We start from the raw sequence: 23,635 nt of genomic DNA, 5'->3' as shown, positions 1-23,635 counted from the left end.
CATGTCGTAAACTGCGGTGACGTACCGCTTTCTTTCTTTTCCAGGGGAACAGTCCAACTGCGCCAAAAGCGAAAGGCCTTGCCGAATCGCTCAGATACACGTGAGAATCCATTCTTTACACACAACGTCGGCCTCCAGTTTTGGACTACGACACAGCCATGGATGCTATGGACGCCGACTGGTTCGAACGCGACCTTCTGCAGAGGCCAGTAGGCACGCCGGGCAACGATAACAGGCAAGCGCAGTCTTACTTTTTCCTCGCACCATTTAATGAACAGGCCTTAAAGACGAATCAGCAAAAATGTAAGTCGTAGCCGAGTTGTGCATACAATAACATATCTTCGTTGCGGAAGCTGCAGAGATTTAGAAAAGTTTCGGCTACTCTTGGCACATAACATTCTAAATAGAAAGTTCGAACACAGTTTTTTTTTTTTTTTTTTTTCCTGCACTTTACGGACCAATTTACGCAAGGTCTCCAAATCCAACGTAAATTTCAGGCGCTGATACTGTCAAGTAATGTATTGAGCTAAGTTACAGATACTCAGAATTTTTGTCTACACCCTATTGCAAATCAAAGAACCGCATTTTTTTTTTTCTTCGACCTGTAGTCCAATCTTAGGCGTTGCAGCTGCTAGGTCTCACATGTGCAATCGGCCAACGTGCCATATGCAAAAATTTTGCGAGTTTCATTATATATATATATATATATATATATATATATATATATATATATATATATATATATATATATATATATTCGTTTTTCTGAGCGTCGAGAAAGCTGCATCACGCATTCGTCTACGCGTCCACTATGCAAGTGGCTGCGGAGATTCAAGGAGTCCAAAGTTCTTTTTTTTTTTTTTTCTCCCTCTCTCTTTCGTGCATAACAAATTACGTATACATTTTTTCCTCGCTTTGCGCGCACATCTCCCAGTAAACTTTAGGCGTTGCAACTGCTGAAATCGCGCATACAACTGTGCTTGCCATGGCGCATGCCAAAGAGATGTGAACGCAAAGAAAAACATTCAAGCGACTTGGACAGGCAGACGTATTTTCGCATAAAAATGTTTTCCGTTAGTGGCCAAGATAAGCATTTATCTTTCCTTCTCGATTTTGGCGCCGAAATCGCAGTGCCGATGACGTCAATACAGCTTCACGGATTTCTCACAACTGTTTGTAGGAAAATTCCACAAAATTTACCGAGTTTACCTTCGCTTGCTTTTAAATGGAATCCCCCCTGGCCTTCATTTGTAAACAAATAGCTAGTCTAAAGCTTATGAGAATGCTGACTGTTCAGTCGCCGATCCCCTTCCTCCCCTTTCTTTCTTTCTTTTTTCTACCTCTCACTGTGCCGTTGTATTCATATCCCATGGCCGTCTGTCACCTGTGCAGGTTGTTCCGCTGTGGACACAAGCGCGCCCTACCTGTGGCGCCTCCGTCACCTAGCGAAGCCAAACGCTTCCGGCCAGCCGAACTGCAGCAGTCGTGGCCGCAGCAATGGCCACAGCAGCAGCAGCAGCAACAGATGATCCAAACTCCCACTCAGCGCGCGGACTTCGACAGCTGGCTCGCCGAGGTTCACGGCTGCTAAGCTACGCTGCTTTCAGCTTAGGTTGGCAGCCCAGCAGAAGCACGCTTTTGTCGGTTGTGCAGGCTGCCTACGAGGGCGGTGAACACTGTGATGAACTGTATTGTTACAGTGCTGCTTCTGAAGGCGGTGGACATTTATTTACAAACCGTTCTTTCTTTTTAAAGCCCCACGCACATTTGAGTGAAGCTCATCACCTGCCAAAGATAAAGGCATCAGCCACTCTCTGCAAACGGTAATGGCTGGCGGAATGCCAGATTGCACGACAGAGCGCGCCGCCCATGATTGGAGGATTGCGGCCACTTGTTTTCCTCAATAAAGATGTTCTATCTCATTGTTAATTATGCCTTCAGATCGACACTGTTGCTGCACTGCACTTAATGTCAGATTCGCAGCACTTGCTTTTCAAGACACGGCCAGCATTCTGGCAGTGCTCTTCTAGCAGACGATGCAGGAGCACCAAAGAACCTCTTTGCTGCAATCTCACCAGCAGTCAGCACCACCTATAGAGAAGAACACTGCAACTGCATCATCTGAAACGGACTGGAGTGTAAGTTAACTATAATGGCACATCTGTCCCTTGGCTAGACTGACATGATACAGCTGCGTGACGAGTTTTCCTGTGCTGGCAGATTCCCAAGTTTTCCTTACAAATGTATGCTGTGGACTTTCCTTTTTTGGGCTTAAGAGGAAGCTGTAGCTCGAGAGCTCCTACAAAATACATGGAAACAGAGAAATTGTTTTTCTTGGCAACCACAACAGCGCTCTCAATGAGGTTTGTTGCATTTAAGAGAAAAGGTACAATCTGGTAACTGCAGGAAGTGAATTTTCAATTTCTGCCCTTAGTCTTTAGAAAAAAATCTTGAAAATTGCAAACATTAAAAAAATTAAAGACTTGATACTTAAAATTCAGTAACAAAAAATGATATCACAATTCTGCTAACTGCACCTAATAATACATCTAAAGCACTGTGTTATGCACCACTCTTGGATATATCACTCATTTGTGAGTCGGACTTCCGCAAAACGCTCGTAAACATTGTCACATAAGCTGCAATTTTATATGTCACACTTGTTCCATTGAGATGCACTAACAGATGCAGTTTACAGAATTGCAATATCTGCTTTTGACACAGAGTTACGAATTTAAAAAGTGTGTGCTTCCGTTCTTCTTTACTTGCCGATTTCGACAATTTTTAAAACTATAATACGAGATTCTAAGTCACAATTTTGTTCCCTAGTTACTAGAATTTAGCTTTCTCTCTCAAATTAAACAAATTTAATTCGGATCGGTCCAGTGGTCACAGAAAAGCATTTCTGCATTTTTACATGTAGTATTTGAATACAGAAATCACAGTCGGCCCTAAGCTAAAGCTTCCTGTTAAAGCATAACGCTTTTTCTATTGTTTATTGCTTGCACTTATGGTCACAAATGTGTCTAATGCCCAAGGCCAATTTGACCCAATGTGTCATGCTGTTTGCAAGTGGGTAGGAGCAATAGATTTGTGTGCAAGATCATGAGGCAAAGCGCTGGTAGTGAACCTGCAACTTTCGTGGCCACAGACATAAAATTAGTTGACAATATACACTTGTAAAGAGACTTTATTTCCTTCTTCTCACTCGCTCCCTTTTTTTGTTTACCAGACAACAAGGACCTTTCTGTACAATAGATTAAAAAAAATTCTAAAACAAAAGTTAAAAAAGCTTCTGGAGCACTTATGTATGCCAATTTGTGACCAAGGAATAAATAGATTTTTGTTCGTCTGCAGTGGGTTAGCTACTGTGCAGACACATTTGCTCAAGCAAACACACACAAGCTCCAGCTCCTAGAGAGCAAACAAGGAGAATGCTGAAAGTGGACACAGTATTTCTGAACGGACAACGACATCATACAAGGTCCTCATGGTACATGCAATGAGTACAGTGCATCATCGGCAACAATCGGTTAAACAAAATGGCAACCAAGACACTTGTGTAATGCATCATAGGACGACTTCTCGCCACGACGGTGTCGAGCTTAGAGACGCTTCTTACAAACTAAGCAACAGCTTATCAGTAATCTTAGTGCAATGTAAGGCTGGCATATTTAATGCATGAAAATTCTCTAAAGTAATAGTAAAGGCAAATATTAAGTCTAGCTGGAGTGGTAGGTCATGCTCTGAAAATTACTTGACTTTTCATTGACTGAAATGCGCTACCAGAGGACGAAGCGTGCCTATCAGTTAGCCCCAACTTCAGCATTTCCAGCACTTGACATTTGTACTATGTTAGACACAACTCTGTTGTGGAGAAAAATGCAAATGAAGGCAACACATGTCTACCTTAATTTTAATTGTTCATGAATAGAGGTTAATTGCATATCAGTTGTGGCCTCTACATTTTTGGAGAGGTGTAGAAATCCTGCTCTGTGCTGGCAATCTCTCTGACACTGAAGGGGCCATCTCACAGAGATTCCCTGTCAGACACTTCAATAATAGTTGGCAAGTTAAATTCTATTTCCTTTTTAGCTAAGTGCAACATAATTGGCACTTTGTTTACAACCGCTGACTACATTTGACCAATTGCCGTCAGGACCGGGTACATCACCGGGCAAATTATATATTCCTTCATTTCGAAATGAAATATATAATTTGCTTTTTTATTTTACAATCGTCCACTGCTTTCAACAACTTGCTACAAGGACCGGATACATCACCGATAGCTGGTTCTTCATTTCCAAAATGGCTGCACTGCTTGTCTTTCACATTTACGTAACCTTTTTTTTCCCTCACTAAGGGATTTTTTGCCTCTGCTCTCTGCAACAGTGGTGCATTTGTTATTTCAGAACACTACCTTACCAATTCAGCTTGTCTTCATTTCTGCCTTTAGCATCCCTTTAACATTTAGATCGTCAAACAGGACTGTGTAACACACATGCACAGCACTACCAAGTCTGTGAATTTAGCCAAACCAAGGACACAGCCGCCATTAAACACAAGGCTATACTTTGCCTCAGCAGACCCGTGCAGTGCTGTAGAAACAGTGCTTACAGCTGGTCCAATTAAGAGACAGGACACGGTTTCACACTTTATAGACCACCTTAATCTAGATAAACAAAGGTTAGCACTCTGAAAATGCTACGTTAGTAATGTAATCATGTGCCGAGTGTTGTATGCACTGATGCTATGTTTTCACACCTCTGAGATATTCATCTGCCTGCCCAAAGATTTTGCTGTTTGAAGATTGATCATAAACCACAAAGTGGGCTGCACGGTTGAAGAGTAGGTTAGGCTGGTATCCCAAAGCTCATGCAGCATCCGACTGCTTAGTGTCGAAGTTCAGCCATACATGGCTTTTCTATCTCACATATGATAGCAACAGTGGTAGCGTGACAGGCAGCCAGCCTACGATACACTGCACAGGCAACACTCAACACGAGTTTTGAATGCAGAACAACTTTACGCTATAGAAAAAAAAAAAAAGAAAGGGAAGCAAGGATGCCAAACCGTGCTCGACAGTTTCCACGGCACTGCACGGAAGTTGAGAGACAGGGTACAGTATTGCTGACTGCCAGGAAGCAAGCTAACAGTTATCTGGTCCCAAAGGCACCAAGACATGAGAAAAAAAAAAAAAATAATGGTCTGAATCACATGCCTGCAGTGTCACATGTCGATGCTTTGCGAGGAAGAAGAACAGACAATAAGCCCGCACCTTACATGCAGCTCTCGCTAACAGCTGCGGCACCCCGCAGCTACAGATGTTGAGGCAGCACACTAGCTTATATTCGAGATTTACATGGCTGTCTTGCCTCGATGCGAGAGCCAAATAATCTGGAATGCTTGTCTTTTGTATCGTATACCTTCGTACAGCCAAACGTCAGGGGCAAGGCGGTGCACGTTGCGAGTTCAACATCTTATAAGCATCTAAAACTACGAGAGACACCACAGTACATGCCAGCTGCAATATCGCTATTGCCTTCTGCCCTGGTCAACTCCCACCCTCCCGCCAACACCAACTCGCCATGGCAGCTGCACGAAGCGTGACGCGGCAGCTGTAGTATGGCTAGCTGCCTGATCTCTGATGCCACATTAAAGAATTCCAAACAGTCGGCTTTACAAATAGCCAACTTAGCAGCCTCGACCAGCAACAGAGAGGAACCTCGCCACACCACAGCAAGCACACGCGCACTAGGAGGCATGCCTGCTCAGGCACTGGGTCAAAACAAACAGTGAAAGCTCAACTCGGAGCTAAACGAAAGTGGTCTCCGGTACAGCCAGGCTTCAGGAGACTTGTTGCACGACTCCAATGGCGCGGCCCACGATGCTGCCCAGGACTCCCTTGAGTGATGACAGCGCCTGCAGTGGATGCCCACATCAAACTCAGCACTTGTTTGTGCACTTACAACTGGTTTCTTAACTCACTGGGTGTATTGGGCAAGCTCAATCATTTGCGTTATTTTGGTGACATGCATTTTGTGCTGCCATGTTTGTGGAATACCCTAGTCAGAAAGGCAAATTTAGGCATTGCTTTGAGCAAGTACAGACATGAGCAGCCTTGTCTAGAACGTGGGAACGGCGGCTTCCGGGGCTCTCCGGAACCAGCCAGCGACGTCTAATGCCAGCTGCTGGGTCCGATATCTAACGGTAGGTGCTGGGCACGTTTGGGCCCAGCAGCTACCATTAGACGTCACTGGCTGGCTCCAGAGAGCCCCGGAAGCCGCCGTTTCCGTGTTCTAGACAAGCCTGCTCATGTCTATACACTGACTGCCATTTTGGTGACTAGATGCTACCTGGCAAAACAAAGTGTCACTCATAATTGATGGCTGTGACCATAGAGCGCTACAAAAAGCACTTGAAATAATTATTAGTATTTAAATACGGATCATTAATACTACCTTTCTGTTATGAAAGGCACATACCTTAGGTGTTCACAAAAGTTGCTCAGACAGCAATACCATCTTGCACGCAAGCAATTTCCTAATTTGCTGTAATACGTGCAAGGCAAAATACAACTGCGTGTTAGATGCGACAGTAGTGGGCATTGAAATTGAGCACTCGAAGCTGGAAGCATCGAGCACTGGCTGGTGACAACTGACCCTGTCAATGCCAGGAGCCGCCAGTCTGTACGTGAAACAAAGTTGAACAAATTTTTTTTGGTTCTACCACGTCATGATTTACAAGAAAGGTGCAGTATAGTTGCCTGAATAACACGGCTAAATATATATAGAGCTACTGTGAATGGTTACCCCTTTAACAGAACTAAATCCAAAAAAATTAAACCTCCTTTATGTTTATGACAATATACAACAGAACACAAAAATAATGTAAAAACAAGTTGTCCGGCATTACAAAAAGGAAATGCCGGACAACTTATTGAACGAACTGACTGGCTTATCTATTGTTATCTGATCAATTAGAGGAAAAAGCAAAGTCGGGATGCTTGGCTGTCCCAACTGGGTCAAGTCGGGACACGGGACATTTACGATAAAATCAGGACTGACCCGCTAAATTCGTGCCGGTTGGCAACCCTAGGCGCAACACGTTAAGTATTCCAAGTGAGAATGTGAAGCAAGCAACTTATCAGCAGCCTGTCAAAGCTACGGACCCATCTGGGTGAGAAACCCTTATGGCTACTGCCACTTACTCTCAGAGAATACACACCTTAGTGGGCTGCTGCTGCGGAGGTGGAGAGTTGTTGGCTTGCCGGTGCGCATCGAGGCACTTCTGGTAGCGCAGTTTGCATGCAGCCTCAATGGTCTTGCAGAGCGCACCCGCAGATGGATCACAATGAAGCACGTGCGCCTCAAATTGGTCCTGGGCTGTGTGCATGATGAACCCACAATTCCTGCAAATCGAGAGGGGTATGAGCTTGCTGCCACCCCAGTCTGTCAAACTAGCTGCTTCTAGATACAAGCCTGTGCTAGGACACAGCCTCGTGATTGTTGTTGCTTTGCTCCTGTATATTTTGTAGAATGCGTTGTGCATGGGCATGCACCAAGTGTGTATGAACCAAGTTTAGTATGAATGTGGACATCACGTTGCTGAGATCGTTGCTGGACCCGCCTGCTGCAGACTCCCTGGAAGTGGTGTCTATGGATTGAGCTATGAATGACACATTCTTGTTTGTTTCAATTGTGGACCGAGTTTTGCCCGCAAACCCAACAAAATGAGATGTCCCACTGAAAATCTGGAAGATTGTAACTATGACGAGTGCGTGAATTGGCTAGATAGCACATTCACTGCACATGTTCTCTTTTTAAACTCGTTGCATGTCTGCCAATAAGCACCCTTACGTGCGTATTAAAACACATGTATTGCTGAAATAAAGGTTGTCTTGCAAGAGCTACATTGTCATGGAGTTCTTCAATTTTAATAGTACCTACGTGGACGAAAATTCATCTTAAAGCCCCTCCTAGGAATATCTCAGTAACTAATCATGGTTACAGCCGTGACTTTTAAACCGTGTGAATGAAATAAGAAAGGTGAACTGGTAGAGATAGTGAAGTTTCATGACCTGGAAAGGCGAGCTAGCTGGTTACGTTAAAGGAAGCTTATCATCTTGTGACATCAAAAAAACATTAAATATACCATGAAAGACACACTAGCACGTGTGCATTTTGCAAAGGGCATTGCTTCTGTGACTGCATTGAACTTTTTAAGTAGACAATGCAATACCAGCGCAATGAGGCTCTCCTGCTTACATTCACACATGCCCTGTTAAGAACAAGCTCCAAAGCGAACTCCAGTTTCCATTATTAATTTAATGTGAAACATGCAAATGCTTTCATTGGGCAATTGCTAAACATATTTGAAAAAGACCTGTTGCATTGAAGACAGAAGGTTAAATTCTACTGACCAATAGAAGCAAGATTTTGAGTTAAAGCATAAAATATATTTACAAAATTGGCAAAAATCATCAAGTTTAAAAAATCACTGAAGGGCTGAGTTCACAACTTCTTAACTCTGCACGAAATGCAGATACTGCAATTCTGTAAACTTTATGTTGCTGTGGCTAAAGTGAACAAACTCTACGCACTAATTACAGCTAGTGTGAACTTGCTACATTGTTTACATAAACATTGGATATAGCCTATTTGCAAATTTATGGTACATTTCAGAGTGGTGCATAATCAATCAATTTTGTCCACTGCAGACAGCCTAATCGATCCAAGTACATAGCACTACAAAATTTGTTTTCATTGCGGAGTTAGAGAGCAGCAAACGATGCTTGTCATCCTTTAAATTTTCTGATTTGATGCAATTCCTGTCAAAAAATTTAAGACATGAATAAAAAATCTGCTCCCCAACAATTGTTGGAGTTTAACTCCCACTTTTCGATGCAATAAATCTCATCAAAAGCACCCCCAACCCCAACTCACGTGACTTCCTTGCCAATGCCAAGGAACGAGAGGAACCGAACACGGCACTCGGCCAGCACCTGGCCACGCCCGCCGCCCGCCGGATCCAATGTCACCGTCACTGTCGAAGGGGCCACTGCCACCTGCCAAAGGAAATATACCACATTGCTCTCAGCGGACCCCTGTTGACTTGCACCTTGTTTAGCAAAGTTTCATGTTACTTCGAACGTCAGGTTCAATGAGGGTGTGCAAGTTTTTGTCACATAAAAGCCGAAAGTAGTCAAAGTGCAAACTATCCACCCTCAACCCCTTCCTGAATAAAGTTGCATAAGCAACGGTAAGACAAAATGCTAGAAACAAATGTTACCTGCAAGAGAAAAGAACATTTAAACTAAATGGGCAGTATAAAGACGCCAAAAGATGGCAAGTGCTGCTCAAGTAAAAGCACTCTATACTTAAAATCTGTTCTAACTATAATACTGCTTCTAGGCCCATAGAAGTTTAGTTAAACCTCAATATAACAAAGCCAGTAAAATCGACAGTTTGCTGTGTTATATCAAATTTTGTTACATTTAAATTCGACCTTTTATGCAAAAAATATCAACGAGTCTCCAAAACTCAAGGTTATACCTCCTGTACGAAACGCATGGGATGCCATGCCATCTCGGCACGCCCACTCTTTGCACACGCAGCGGATTACCTCTAAAACAGGGTGCACGGGCTGCGTATGTGCTCAGCCGCACTGAAGGCCATGTGAAGCCACGGCCATGCTAGAAAAGGAGACGCGCGACAACCTGTCCCTACCCACCTCCTGCGCGCACCTTACCACGAGCTTGCTCCACTCCCCACTCTGCCGTCGCTGGAGCAGGCAGACGATGCTCATCGAGCCATCATCCTTCTCGGCTCACCTCGCACGCTTTCACTCACACCCAAAGCGTACAGTGTGCAGGGCACGATAGGATCTTATCGCACTCGGTCTTTATACCAGAACATGACTCTGCTCCGCTTCGATGGTCACTCTTGTGGGGATTGAGGGTTGCGCCGGCATGATTGCGCGGGCTTCACTGCTCTGCCATCCCTCGCCATCGTTCCCCGCTGGCCTCCTTCCCCGCCCGCGCCACCTAACCGGTTCCCGCGGTGGCGGTGCGCACGCAGCGGTTGGCGGTGAGGGCGGGGCGCTGACGTCGCTACGCGGCCGGTTGTCGGCTGCTGGCGGCAGAGCGTGCCTCGGGACTTCTCTCCGGGACCAGCGCACGGTACGTTCATGCTTTCCTCTCGTCCGCCGACACCTTTGTGACTAGGACTGGAGCTCGCGCACGGTGCCTTTGCCCGTGCGGGGAGCGCGTACTTTGTGCTGATCCTTTTCTCGACGCTAAGCCGACGAGCGGTGCCATTAGTGCTCGCGCGAGGTCGTACCCCGCCGAGCCGCACTTGCCGAAAGCCTAAGCCGAAGGATATTGCCCGTGCTCTCGCGAGTTGACCCATTGGTTATCGCCAGAGCAAGTAGCATAGCCGCTGGGACTTTTCCTAGCGGCGTGTCCCAGCTTGAGCCTGTGCTCTCGCCGCGACGTGCTATAGGCGCCTGTTATTGTATTTTCGCCCTGGTGCGGGACCCCTTTGGCTCCCCTCCGTGCGGGCGTTTGTGCAGTGCTGGTGCCGACAGTTTCAGTAAACGGTTTCCGCCAACTCAGGGCTTTACTGTGTTTTTGCGTGCGTCGCTCGGTAGCCCCTTGCGGCCTCTGAGCTCGCACGCGAGCGGTGCCGGAGGCGACGGCTGGCGCGGCCCTGTGGCTCGCTAAGCTCGAACCCGCGGTGGTTGGTCTCCTGTGAGACACCAAGAACCCACACTCTTCGTCGTGTGGCGTGCTTGAGAGGTGCGTTCGCAAGCAGTCACTGCTCTCGAGGAAGTTTCCATTTATTGTCTCGGTATTTTTTTACGGCGGCCATGCAATTTCGTTAAACTGAAATCGTGTATAAACACGTTTTGTGATATTGAGGTTCTAAATCGACAAGAAGTTATAAAAACCTAAATACTCCGTTACATCGAGAATATTGCTATACTGAAGTTCGTTATATTGAGGATCGTTATATCAAAGTTTAAATGTATCTTCATCAAAGGCTTTTGTGCATGCAGACTTGAAAGGCCAGCGCTAAGCATGCATTCCACAGCTACAAGCTTTCTTTGTGCTATACTATACTGGCTTTCAAAGATTACTTACACTGCCACTCCCATCTCAAAATTTCAAGATTGCCCTAATGTTTGAAAGTATGAAAAAGTGACACTCGCTCCACCAGCTTCATTGTAATGCGTGAGCAACAAGCTCCCTGTATGTAAAGTCAGCAGACTTAATCAATTACATCAGCTCTGGCCTCATTTACTGCCATAAAAGTTAGACACCATACAAGATGATCGCCAGTGGAACACAAAAGTGCGAAGCATAACCTGCCATGACTGCCATGGAAGGTACTGCCTGACACACCACGGCAGCATACCTGTACGGGCAGCCAATGTGCGCGAGGTACGCGGTCGAGCAGGGTGTCAATGGCCCCGTTGAGCAGGTCGATGCCGGCGGCTGCCGCCACAGGCATGCTGCCCAGGTACAGGGCCCGCAGCACCTTGCGCGGCTCCTCCATGGGCCGCAGCAGGCCCCCTTCCACACCCTCCTCTGCGCCGTTAAGCGTGGTAGAGGATGTCAGATAAAACACAAGGTCAGAAAGAACAATGAAAGCTGCATTAATGAGTGCCCTTGCAGTACACTAAAACATGAAATGAAGAAACATGAAAGGACCTCAAGAAACTGACTATTCCTTACCCTATCTGCAAATGAGTGTACTGGTCGCAATTAGGCTATTTATTGTGTTATGAAGTCGTGTTTATTGATACATATTAATTTGTGCCATTCAGAGGTAGCATTCAGCGGCAGCATATTTCGGCAAGACTAATGCAGCTTAACAGTATGCTTCCGTTAATTCAACTGTGGCTAATTCAATTTTTCGGTTAATTCGATCCAGACCAAATGTCCCGGCCAGTGTCTATGTAATTCTATATGCCCAAACTTTCATTATTTCGATCTTAAGATTGGCATTCGCCGATTAATTCAAACTCAACCAGTCAGTATGTACGCACCTGATACAATGGTGACACCAATGACAACCCCTTTAGCGTCAGCGTCTGTCTCAGCGGAGCTTAGCAGACAATGAATACTATGTCAAACACAAGTTATCTCCCGACGAAAATGTGCATTTTCTGCCTGCCCTAGGAATATTTTCAAGCAGTAATGGAAGCTCACAATGTCTCATCATTACGGTATTTACCCGATTCAAACATACTGCTTTTTTTGCCCAAGAAAACAGCTAAAAATTTCCAGTGTGGCGTAATCGGACACGAAACCAAAACCGCAATCACGACATTTGTATGCTTTGCCACATAACATGGCTGTACTGCGGCGAAGCTGACTTTATAAAACCGGCCGCCATTGTGCAACAAATATTAGACCCTCGCCTATTTTTCTGACTACAAAATCGGGTGCGCGTTATAACTCTACTTTGGCACGTATATAAAGTGAGCATGCGTTTGATTTGAGGGCGTGTTATAATCAGGCAAATACTGCCAGATCAATTAGCCATGTGTTTTGGCATTTTTTTCGGCATCTTGTTTAAGTCGACCCGCCAGATCAATATTGCACGTCAGGGTCGAATTAAGGAAGTTGACTGTACTTATAATCTTGTAGAAACATGTGTGTCACCGGATGTTCTTATTCAACAATACGCAGCATTCCGTGATGGTCGGTGCCACAGGATGTTCTTATTCAATAATGTGCGGCATTTCATGATGATCGGTGAAATACACATAAAACGCGTTGCAGCGGATTGTGATGAGTATGTTTTCGTTGACGACTGTGTCACCACGAGAGCAGTTTCTCACTGCTGATCAAGTTCTGTCGGAAGGTAGATACAGTTCAAATTCTGTGAGTGCAAATTCAATGATTCGCATTGCTCAAGAGTATTTATCTCGAAGGAATATTATGATGACCACTCTAGAAAACAGTGTACTTGAATCCAGTCTCTCTTATAGCTAATCTTAAAATAAATGCAACAATTCATACTATTGACAACGAGCAGCATTTCTGCTCCAACTGACCACCTTACTTGGCTAAATGAAAGCTTTTCAAGTGAAAATCACATACAAAGGCTTAATATTTGCAGGTGAGTTTTGCAAAAGTTTGTTGATCAGAAACGTTTATTGAACTGATATCGGATGAAGTAAAACTTCAATGCAATGTCACCAACAATCAGAGAGCTAATTTCACCTTGCTCAGAGAAGATGCACACAGTTGCTGCTGGCACTGTGGTGTCAACAGTCTCTGACATCTTGTTGATATGCTCAGGTGCCAGGAAACCTGGCACCTGAGCAGGTCAACTTGTGTACCAAGGCTAGCAAGACTACTGACAACAAAAGCCGTAATGGTGCACCCGAAGATATCTAGAAATGTTATGGTTGTGGAGGTCTTGGATTTCTGTTGATATGGGAACACGTGTGTGCAGCCCGCTGGTAATCAACCAAACCCAGCCGAGTAAAGGGTGACAAATTTGTTATCCACGCAGCCTATTTGTAAAAGTCTGAAGGTACCTACCGCCTTCCAGCCACGAAAGTAGAAATGCTTGCAACTATTCATTCAGTTTGGAAGATTTAAATTACACTATGTACTCCTACATCTAAGACAACAAAAATGTTTTTATCTTTTTTTTGCCAAGCCCCGATGCACCACCCAGAACTTTCCATGCTATAAAGTGTTGGCAATGTGCAACGTATCTTGCAGTACCTCGCCAATCATGACTTGCAGCTTTCACAATGCTTTGTGGTTCTCGTGAGGCTGCTCTTGAACGCAAGTGATTGCCCTTCAACCTGAGTTGTTCTCTCATGCAGCATGAAATCAAATTATGGAATTTGAAGGGGCCCTGAAACAAGCTTTATCAATGTCGAGAAATGCATTTGAAGTTAAACCTAGACTATTTCAGAAATACTTTGCAGCAAAAAGTAGTTCAATGCGTTCAGCAGAAACAAAGTTACTGCAATCCAACATGGCCTTTGATACCCTTTGCGGTGCTCCCTCTTCTTCTTCAATACCTTCCACTGTGAAGGCTACAGCAGAGCAGGGCGTGCCCACATTGCTCCACCTACTGAATGTCCCCGTGGCACGCAGTTCAAATTTGATTTCGGATGTTCACCTAGAACATCCCTTTGCTGTGCTGCTGTGTACTAGATAAATACGTGCGGCTCTGTTTTCTCGCACTGAGTGGCAAGTAGCACATTTCCTTTCACACTTATCTTTACGGCAATCGCATAATTTCTGAGGGCCGAACGAAACATTGCCTTTATGTTTGCTCATGCGAATACGTCAGCCGCACTCACAACAGGAAAGCAATGGATTTTATCGGCTAAGCGATGGACTTGCATTGAAAGGATTCCTAACCTAACAAGCTTCGACCATGATGGTGACACGCCTTGAAGGTGTGCAACCCCGGAAGCAGACAACCTGTTTCAGTCGAATGTCGACACTTGGGCCGGCTTGCCACCCGCATGGAGCCATGTTGCCCACAGAGACCTACTCATAGCAAGCGGTTGTCCTCAGCGAGCGGGCTCATTGCGGCACCCCGTGGTATCTATGCTACATGGCAGACTGCACCTAAATGCAACTGTGGTGCGTATGTGCAGCTTTTGCTTTGTGCACGACAGGGCTTGAATGCATGCTCGCGCTCATATGCTCCAGTCTGGCTGCGTTACGTGGTGCGGACCAGCTTTGTTCTGCACCAGCTTGACCAATGGATATTAGCCATAGCCAATTTGTGCATTTTGAAGCACTGTCAATAGCTCAATACGAAGCGAAGTCTACCAAGGCGTCTAGCCAGGAGCGGCCAGGAGTGAGCGCACACTGGCAAGTGTGTGTGTGGTCTGACTTTAGGTCTCGCTTGGTTCAAGCCTAGATGAGTGTTCAAAACTAATTGAAATGAGTGAGACCAGATGGCGACACCAATAAGAAGTCTGGCCAAAGTTTAGTTCAGTCGGTTTATTAAACTGTCAATGAATATATACAGTAACATTCGGAAGAAGCGCACTGATCCAAACACCCCTCTTGATTGATGTCAGCTATCAGCCAATAGTGGCCGTCTATGGGAATCTTGCATATGACGACATATGCAAGGCGCTGGCAGCTTCGAGATGGGTGAGGAGAAGGCCTCACCCATCCTGACACCGGAGGGGTCAGGATTAATTTTGATCACCTAGAGTTCTTTAATATGCAGCTAAATATAAGTACACAAGCAATTTTTCATTCCTATTCATATCAGAATGTGGTTGCCATAACTGGGAAACAAAGCCATGCCTTCATATTCAGAAGCAAAACACCATTGCCACTGAGCCACCATGGCAGGTCTTGTGCAAGCACTTACTGTTCCAGCTGCTACCACAATCAAGTACAGGAATTTTGGTGTCACGTGTGATGGTAGCTGCACTCAGCCAGTTGCTAGTATTCAGTGAGTTTGTCTCAATGCCTAGTGACTACCGCTGGCGGAAAACGAAAGCTCACCCAATGAAAGGCTGGCGAGGCGGTCCAGGGCAGAACCTACACGCCGGGATGGAGGCTCCGCAGGTGCTGCCCGCTTATCACCAGATGGATCGGAGAGGCTCCGCTCCAGCACCATCTTCTTGCAGACGTCTCGCAAGGCATTGGCGATAATGCGTGCTGGCATGTCGCAACGAAAGACGTGGCACATGAAGCGTCGGGTGCCGCTGTCACGTGCTACATATGCAAAGTCCCTGCAAGATAATCAACACCGGAGGTATGAACATAACCTTCAGAAGGAGGCATGGTAATAGCTTGCAGACACTAAGGTTTCCTGAAATGATTAAGAATATTTCCGATGTTATTTACTATAATATTCAGTATCTGTTAGCAATTTCACTGAACATTAGCAAACTCATGTCTGTTACAGCAGCCCTAGCTCTATGCTAGAAGTGACAACTTATGCAACATGGAAAGAGCTGCTAACACGTTTTTGCTGTGGCAGCTGCTAATGTCAACACGTTCATCTAATGCTGCAGGATACCCAGGATGTTAATCCACAGTATGGCTGTCTTCTTTAACACTTTTTTTAGTCCGCGCCTATTCCCATCGATAGCCCGCTATCGATGGTTGCAAATTTTTATTTTGCTGCTTTCTGAGTGCTCTTGGACAGCTTGCACCATCTAGTGGGTTATTAAGGAACTATTTATTCAGTTTTGCTTTTTCTGTTTCGCTTTCCCACCACGCGGGAATTTTAAAGCACCTCCAGAGTAGGAGCGTGGTCGGCGTGATGAGCACTTGTAGTTCCAAAGACGACATTAACATTGTGTGGCACTCATCCACGGTAACATTGCATTTCTACCAATTCTGATGCATCTGCACACGAGTTTTAGGATGTTGGCAGCGGCACTGACACAGAAGACAACTTCGGTTTGTCAAGTTTCAGTACGGACTTTCGCTTTCTTTTCCAAACCACTTCGTTCCTGCCACATGCTGATGTAAAGATATCCTGTGTGTTCTAAAGATGACAGTTCTTATCTGCGAGGTGTCAACGTCCTTTGGGCAGGTTCGCTTGCAGGTGGTCATGCAGAGAGTCGATTTTTGTGCTAGAAAACAGCCGGGAGACGGCCTCAGCATTGTGATAGGGCTAGTCACTAAGGCTAACGTTTGCTTACGTATCTCAAGAAATCTTGTACATAAAAGCTGATATTTGCCGAAATATTGCACAGATCCCTTGCATTGAAAATCTATATTTTGAAATTTTTTACGTTCTCTCTGTACACAGCAACACTGACTATTTTATATAACTTTTTCTTTTTTTTAACAAACTTTTCGTTTAGATAGTTTTACTCATGATCTTTTTAATAAACCTGTTCTTTCCAACTAATACCGTCGGAAAGGAAATTTCTTCCCCTACAATTCGATACTGTACACTTTAGTTTCAAGCATGCTCTGTGACAGGGAAAGAAGACATTTACTAAACTACTCACTGCTGCTACTTCCGTGGGCAGGAAAATGTTAAATGGTAAGCACATCGAATGCATTTCTGCTGGATTAAGAGCATGGCCATTATGGAAAGTGAAATGAATACAAAAGTGCTGTGCGACACTGTTTTGAACATCAGATCAATCAAGCATTCCCATAATTGCCAATTTATCAGTAAGTGCAGGGTGTTGAATTAGCTGTGTTGTGATGAATGTGATCATGAAAGTGATGATAAGAAGGGCGACATGCCAAGGCAAGTGGGCATACCAGCTGGGCAAAGTATAAAAGACATGCAAGCTCACATGCCCACACACAACATGTATTACCAAATTCCAATCAAAATGAGCAACCTCGCCACCATAAGCCACTGTGTGCTACATGCAAACACAAAGAATACAGCACTCCAGTTGAACAAGATCAGAAGGCTGTTGATTGGCTCAGTTAGTGAGTTCTACACAAGCCAGCACGACAAAGTATGTGCATACACTCAGATTGCATGGCAACATAGTAACAGCCTTCCACTGAAACCACAATAGACTCTCAAATAATGCACCAACTAGACCAAAATCGTTCATCAGGCGTTGGTTGGTGCATGACTAAGAAGTAAAAAAGAAACAGCAAATAAACTGGAGACAGAAAAGAGAGACGAATGAGGGATACTGTAGTATTCGGGTTAGTTTTCCTTGTCCAGGTTACACGTTGTTCTGCCACAAAAAAAGTTGCCCCCCAGGAGCTGGGATGGCAAATAAGTAAGAACAAGGCCAAATTCATTGTGGTTTGGCAAGGTTACAATATGTTTTATGCCAGCTGTCAGAGGCTGCGTGCAAACCCTTTCCGCGTTTTTGCTTTGGTGCAGATGGGAATGACAGAACACTCAAGATAACAGTCTCGTCAATCACAACTGCATTGCAAAGAGCTCAGTCTGCATGCACCTTTCAGCACTTTCATCGCGATATTCTGTCATGCAAAATTGACAGATCTGATTGGATGGTAAATTCTTACATCATCTATAATAAACACAATTGGAGATTTGGACAAGCCCTCCCACCACCGCCACCAACAACGGAAAAGGAACAAACAACAAAGACAATCTCGCAAGAGAAAAGTCCACTCACCGCTCCCTGTATGCAGCAATGGGCAGCCGGGGCAGAAGAAAGAAAGAGAAACAGGAGTGTCAGGTCTCACCAGAGAGTGAGGTGCAAGTACACTAGCACTTCTTCACCAAAGGTACAACTATTTCATTCAATCTCATTCAGAAAAGCAAACAGCTTGAGACAAGCGCTGTGTTAGTCTCGCGCCTTCTGTGACTGTTTTTGCATCGTGTGATAGAAGTTCAGCAATGGAATACCAACTAGCCCAATCTTACACATTATTAAAGGCCAACTACAACGAAACTTTGGACTCCATAAGAAGCCTAATTTTTGATACTGTAGATATAGAGGAGCTTCCATGCAAAGTTTTAAGTTTGCAATATGAGCAGAAGCACTGCAAAAAGCTAGCAAAGATGGCTGTTTTTGATACCGAAATTAGGGGGGCGCACAGAAGATATCACCCAGCTGCCATTACCATTTGCCAGAAGTGATGTGTGACACACAGTTCGTCAGCATGAACTTCTCATGGTTTTAACAATCGTAGTTACATGATTTCAATAACTTTCCGAACCCATTTGTAAGTGCACCAAGATGCACTCAGGACTACCTCCTGGCTTTTCCACGTGCACAAAAATCATAGTTTCTTGTTTCAATAACTTTCAGGCTCTTCTGTAAGAGTGAAAAAAAAAAAAACACACTAATGGCTGCCTTCCAACTATTTCCATGCACACAAAATTTTTAAAAAGGCAGCAAATGTGAATGTACCGGCCATTGTCCCTGCCAACGCCCCAAACGCGAATGGCATGCAGGGGCTGACAGTGAAGCACTGTGCCATCTTGGGGCCGCAGCAGACGCAGTTGGAAGCCGTCCAGCTCCAGGAGCAAGGATCGCCCCTCGCCCCATCGACCCACACCATCAAGCCCTCGGCCGAGTGACAGGTCCACAATGCAGCGGTTCAGTGCCCGGCTTGACCGCTCTGGGGTCAGCTCACTCTCGGGAATCTCTGACCAGCCCAGAGAACGCACGGCAAAGCGCATTGCCTCCCCGCTGCTGCTGCCACCAGCTACACAGTCCTCCTGCGTGCAGTTGAAGAACACTCTAGTTAGAATCACGCACAAAATGAACGTTGTGCTTCACTCAAGGAGCAGGAGACATAGGAGAGCAGGTTCCTCTCTATGACAAAGATCATTTTCACAAGAATTACGAAAACTGATGGATGGACAAATGTTAGGAACAAACACTTCAGATGTGGCACTAGCTTGTCATATCTCAATAAAACAAAATGTTTCATGCACTTAACGAGTCTTTTGCAGTGGCAGTTATAAACAGGACACACTTAATATCTAAACACCTAAGACTTCATTCTGTGGTACATCTTTCAACATGCTGCAACCTTGCATTCTGTGTCATTAGATGCCACAAATACATGCTTCCAAGCTATACCTTTTCTTTAAGCGTAGCACTTTTCTCCACAGAATGTTGAATAGTAAACCACCCACTGTTATCAGTGACAAGCTTTGCTTCATTTGCATGAAACCTGAAACATATCTAGCTATGAACATAAACCCATGTTCTCACCAATATGAAACTGTAAACTGTTCCTCAACACTGAACGACAGTGCCACCCCTCGAACGGTGAGGACACTCCACTACAATAATGCTCCCTCAGTCAAGTTCGTATTAACTGGCGGAGGCCAATTTTAAGATAGAAATAACGTAAGTTTGGGCCCTTATGATGCATGGGCGCTGGCCGATATCTTCGGTCGGGCCAGCGCATCGAATTAACCAGAGTCGAATTAACAGAAGTTTACTGTACTATCATTTCCATTGTGGTCAAACAACAGTAGCTCCAGTCCCCTCTAATAATTTTAGTGGGAAACTCTATGTTTACGATATACAGTGGGTTTCAGAAAATGTGCTTAAAATTCCTTAAAACTAAGGAAGAGCAATAATTAGGAGATTTCCTCAGGATTGCTTTTTTCACAGAGGTATACATTTAAAACTTTACTCTTGGCATTTTTTAGAGAAGTAATAATGAAAATTAGACTGATTAGCTTTTTAACCGATATAGCCAGACAATTGATTTTAATGCAAGACTTGTAACTAGCCATATGAGGGGTACATAAGCCGTTTCGTAAATGCAAAAGGCTGACGCTGCAAACTTGTGCCAGCTTAGTAATTTCAACCAATTTCATACAGAAAATGGAAACTGAACTGCTGAAGAGCACAACAGACTCGCCCTTAGTGGACACCCATGAATGGACACCGATGAGTGATGTGACTGTTTATGCTTCATTGTCAAGCAAACATGGGGGAAATCACCTAATTATCGCATCTTTCCTATATTTAAGGAATTCGGAAAGAATTTTCAGAAACACCCTGTATTAGGTTTGGAGTCACTGACTAGCATTACTAATGTACAGAGATGACTTTAAATTAAGGGGGCAGCGCTAACCTGTACTTTCTGAACTCTAGATGGGATGCCAAGTGGAAGAATCTTTAACCCTTTCAGTGTCACTGACATACCGATACATTTTCGCGTTTCCTGTCCCGCCATGTGACTGACGTCGGATAGGAATGAGGACCATACCAAGAGAACCATTTGCCATTATCCGTGTCATTTTTCCCTTCTGCATAACCAAGAATAAACTGCTGTGTTCATTTTATAATAACCCCGTAAAAAAAATATGACGCTGTAAGTGTGTCACCTCCAGAAAAATCCTACAGCTAAAGGGTTAAAGAATAGGGGGTAATGCAGCCTCCTCAGTGCATCGTTTTTGTAAGCCTTGCCTGTGGCTGAGCAGCCGGTGGTTCGGGTGGCGGGGGGAGTAGCGGCCGGCTTTCAGGTGTCGGGAGAGAGCGAGTGGTCCCCTCCCGTGGTCGCTCACGTTGGATGGTCCCAGTGCGGATGTGCCAGTAGTAGGGACCGTCGTCATCTAGGTGGCGCTCCCAGCCCTCGGGCAGGTCCTGTTGCTCTGCCTCATCCACCTCCTTCTCTGACAGTCTGCGCGCGCATGCAAACACAGCCTTCAATGAAGTACAACAAAAAAAATTCACTCACACACTCTTTTTAAAGCATAGTAACAATGACCACTAGCTGCCCAAACAAGCTATTGCACTTGCACCATCCCAATGTGTTCCTTTAAGAAAACATTTACCAAAAGTGAAGTCAAAATTAAGTGTTAGATCAAAACTATCAACAGCTACACCTTACCATAATTAGCAACACAAAGTAATGGTTAGGTTTTGTTCAGGGCACAAATAATATAGCTTTCTCCTCCCCCCCCCCCCCTTTTTTTTTTCTATTGCGTTCCTCTAAACAAACAGTCTCCAGGTAAGGGCAGCAAGGCTCTTGCTCGAATGCACCAAAACAGCAGCTTCCCCAAGAGCCCCATTAGCTCTCATATTGTTAAACAAGGGCCCGGGCGCCTTCCTGTATTGTCAAGTGAGGAGCCCAGGACTGCAGTCACCCTTAGCCATTCAGCACTGTCTCAATCACGTCTAGAGTACAGGTCATAATGATTGCGTTATCATACAGCAACATACGTGAAGTCATGCAGAAAAAGCACAAAGAAAAAAGCACAACCAACTAGCTAAAAATTAATAATAATAAGCGGGGGACTCACAAGTTATTGTCACCATCTGGCTGTTCAAGCATAGGCTGGCTGGTCAGGTCGATGCCCATGGATTGAACATGTAGCTGTGCATAGCTCCAGCGGCTTTTAACCCGAACGGGTCCATTCAAGTTCACATCCAGGTCACCAGAGTCTTCATCACGCTCTGCGTTAACCGGACACGGGGACTGCTTCACTAATCCATTTAGGGATAGCGTGAACCAAACAAAGAAAGAACTTGCTCTCACAAATTATTTTGTTTCAGCACTTCCTTGCTGAGCAAGTGTTGTCGAGCGTTACGTGCACTAAAATTATCCACTGCAAGATGTGCAAAAGGTGACAAGTACTGCATGCAATGGAGGAAATTAGTGTAGACATTGCAGAATGCTGTCACACAGGCAAAAGACGTATTTAACGGGAGCCACGTGTGACAAGCAATTACATGCTTTCTTTTTTTGCTTCTGACAACATTCCAGGTGTGGTCTCTACATTCGCGCAATGTTATCTGACTTGTATAAAGCTGCGCATTTTAAATACAAGAATAAATCTGTTATAGCACACTGCCACAACACGCCAACTGCCACCACGAGGTGCACAATACCTGGGGGCGTGACGTATTCTCGGACTACCACTTTGGGACATATCCCTTTCTGCGCGCGCTGACTGGCTGGTTGTTCAAAATCGTTCGAACCACAGAACGCGCCGTGTACTACGTCACGCGAAAGTGATAGTATCGACGAAAGTGATCGTCCGCAAATGCGTCCCCTGCCTGTCCGACCGCCAATCAACACGCAGTGACGCGTAACGACGGTCCGAAGCGGGCCTAAATGACTAGTTAAGTAACGCGCAAAGCATGTTCTGTAACACTGGGTATCGATGACTAGTTGCGAGGCACGCCAAATCAAGCTGCGGTTCACTCTCCCACATATAACTTTCACGTTAACAGCGTACGCGTAGTTTTAGAATCAAAACAAACTTACCCAAGCAAAAAGCGTGGTTGGTGCTTAGCGAGTTCATTCCGGTCAGCATTCGGCCATCTGCACCAGATTAAAGCGTTTCACAGAATTAATGCTGTTTGTTTATTAACATCGCAATTCGTCTGGAAAACGAAAGCATAAACGTTTCTTATGACACTTGCGTCTCACTTCGGTGGCAATGTTTTGAGTTGACGTATACGCGTTTACAAGTAGATGAAACTAAAATGAAATGTCCAGCGATCGAATCGCAATACTTGGAGAAGCGAATCTGCACACAGTGTGCCGATTTTCGTGGAACCGATCGGTGGTAAGCGAACCTACGTATACGGTTGTGAGAATCCACTGGCCGCAACGCGTGGGTTGATCGAACTGTTGTCTGAACAATTACAAAAAAAAAAAAAAAAAAAGGGGGGGGGGGGGGGGAGTCATGTGGTTCGGATCCTGTGTTGACAAAACACTTTCTGGGCATACATAAACCAACGTCTACAGCGTAGCGTTTAATAGGTTACGCATCGCGAGCATAGCGCAGCTGAGAAACATCAATATGAACTTGCAGCACACGCAAAGGCAGCGCTCCTTTATTAATCACTAACACACTTGATATACCGTCAAGACGCTTCTTTCACTGCACGTAATCATGGTCTGTTAAGCCCGATAATAACCTTAAAAAGGGCAAGGGTATAGTGAAGCCGCATGAGTTCATTTCATGCTCCACATACACCCGACCGTATCGATTTAGGGCTAGTGAACCGTCCTTCCAAGGCGTCAGCCGTAGCAGGGGAATTCCAAGCACACGGGACGGCCCCCTGGAGACTTACCGCCCTTGCTCGACGTATGCAGATGTCACATCCGAACGCGATCAGAGAGATACAAGGTCACTCCGTTATCTGCTGCTGCGAGCGATCTCAACGCAATGCCACACCACTTGCTGGCACCCGCCGGCTTCGCCCGACGGGCACTGCTGCGACTGCGCAGGCTGGC

The 23,635-nt window shown here is 45.1% G+C and overlaps 1 protein-coding gene across 1 annotated transcript; it reads right to left on the bottom strand.

The window, feature by feature from the left end:
- Window positions 1-3,172: 3,172 nt before the first annotated feature.
- Window positions 3,173-23,635, bottom strand: LOC119449734 (protein Fe65 homolog). The gene is made up of 11 exons (XM_037712980.2): window positions 23,473-23,635; window positions 22,658-22,714; window positions 21,690-21,843; window positions 20,854-21,067; window positions 18,829-19,139; window positions 18,088-18,093; window positions 15,512-15,741; window positions 11,418-11,590; window positions 8,946-9,067; window positions 7,228-7,411; window positions 3,173-5,922 (listed from the first exon to the last, which is right to left on the bottom strand). The coding sequence occupies exons 2-11, from the start codon at window positions 22,704-22,706 to the stop codon at window positions 5,848-5,850; spliced, it is 1,518 nt and encodes a 505-aa protein (XP_037568908.1). The 5' UTR covers window positions 22,707-22,714; window positions 23,473-23,635; the 3' UTR covers window positions 3,173-5,847.

Source organism: Dermacentor silvarum, chromosome 4 (genome assembly GCF_013339745.2).
Source record: "Dermacentor silvarum isolate Dsil-2018 chromosome 4, BIME_Dsil_1.4, whole genome shotgun sequence".
Taxonomy (NCBI): Eukaryota; Metazoa; Arthropoda; class Arachnida; order Ixodida; family Ixodidae; genus Dermacentor; species Dermacentor silvarum.
Note: the sequence above shows the minus strand (reverse complement) of the source record. Positions and strands in the feature narration are given on the sequence as shown.

Coding starts and splice junctions, on each gene's coding strand:
- LOC119449734 (XM_037712980.2), bottom strand. CDS start 22,706: ATGCTGACCGGAATGAACTCGCTAAGCACCAACCACGCTTTTTGCTTG. Junction 11,591..15,511: donor CCTCGCCAGCCTTTCATTGG/GTGAGCTTTCGT, acceptor TTAACGGCGCAG/AGGAGGGTGTGGAAGGGGGC. Junction 5,923..7,227: donor CGCAGCAGCAGCCCACTAAG/GTGTGTATTCTC, acceptor CATCCACTGCAG/GCGCTGTCATCACTCAAGGG.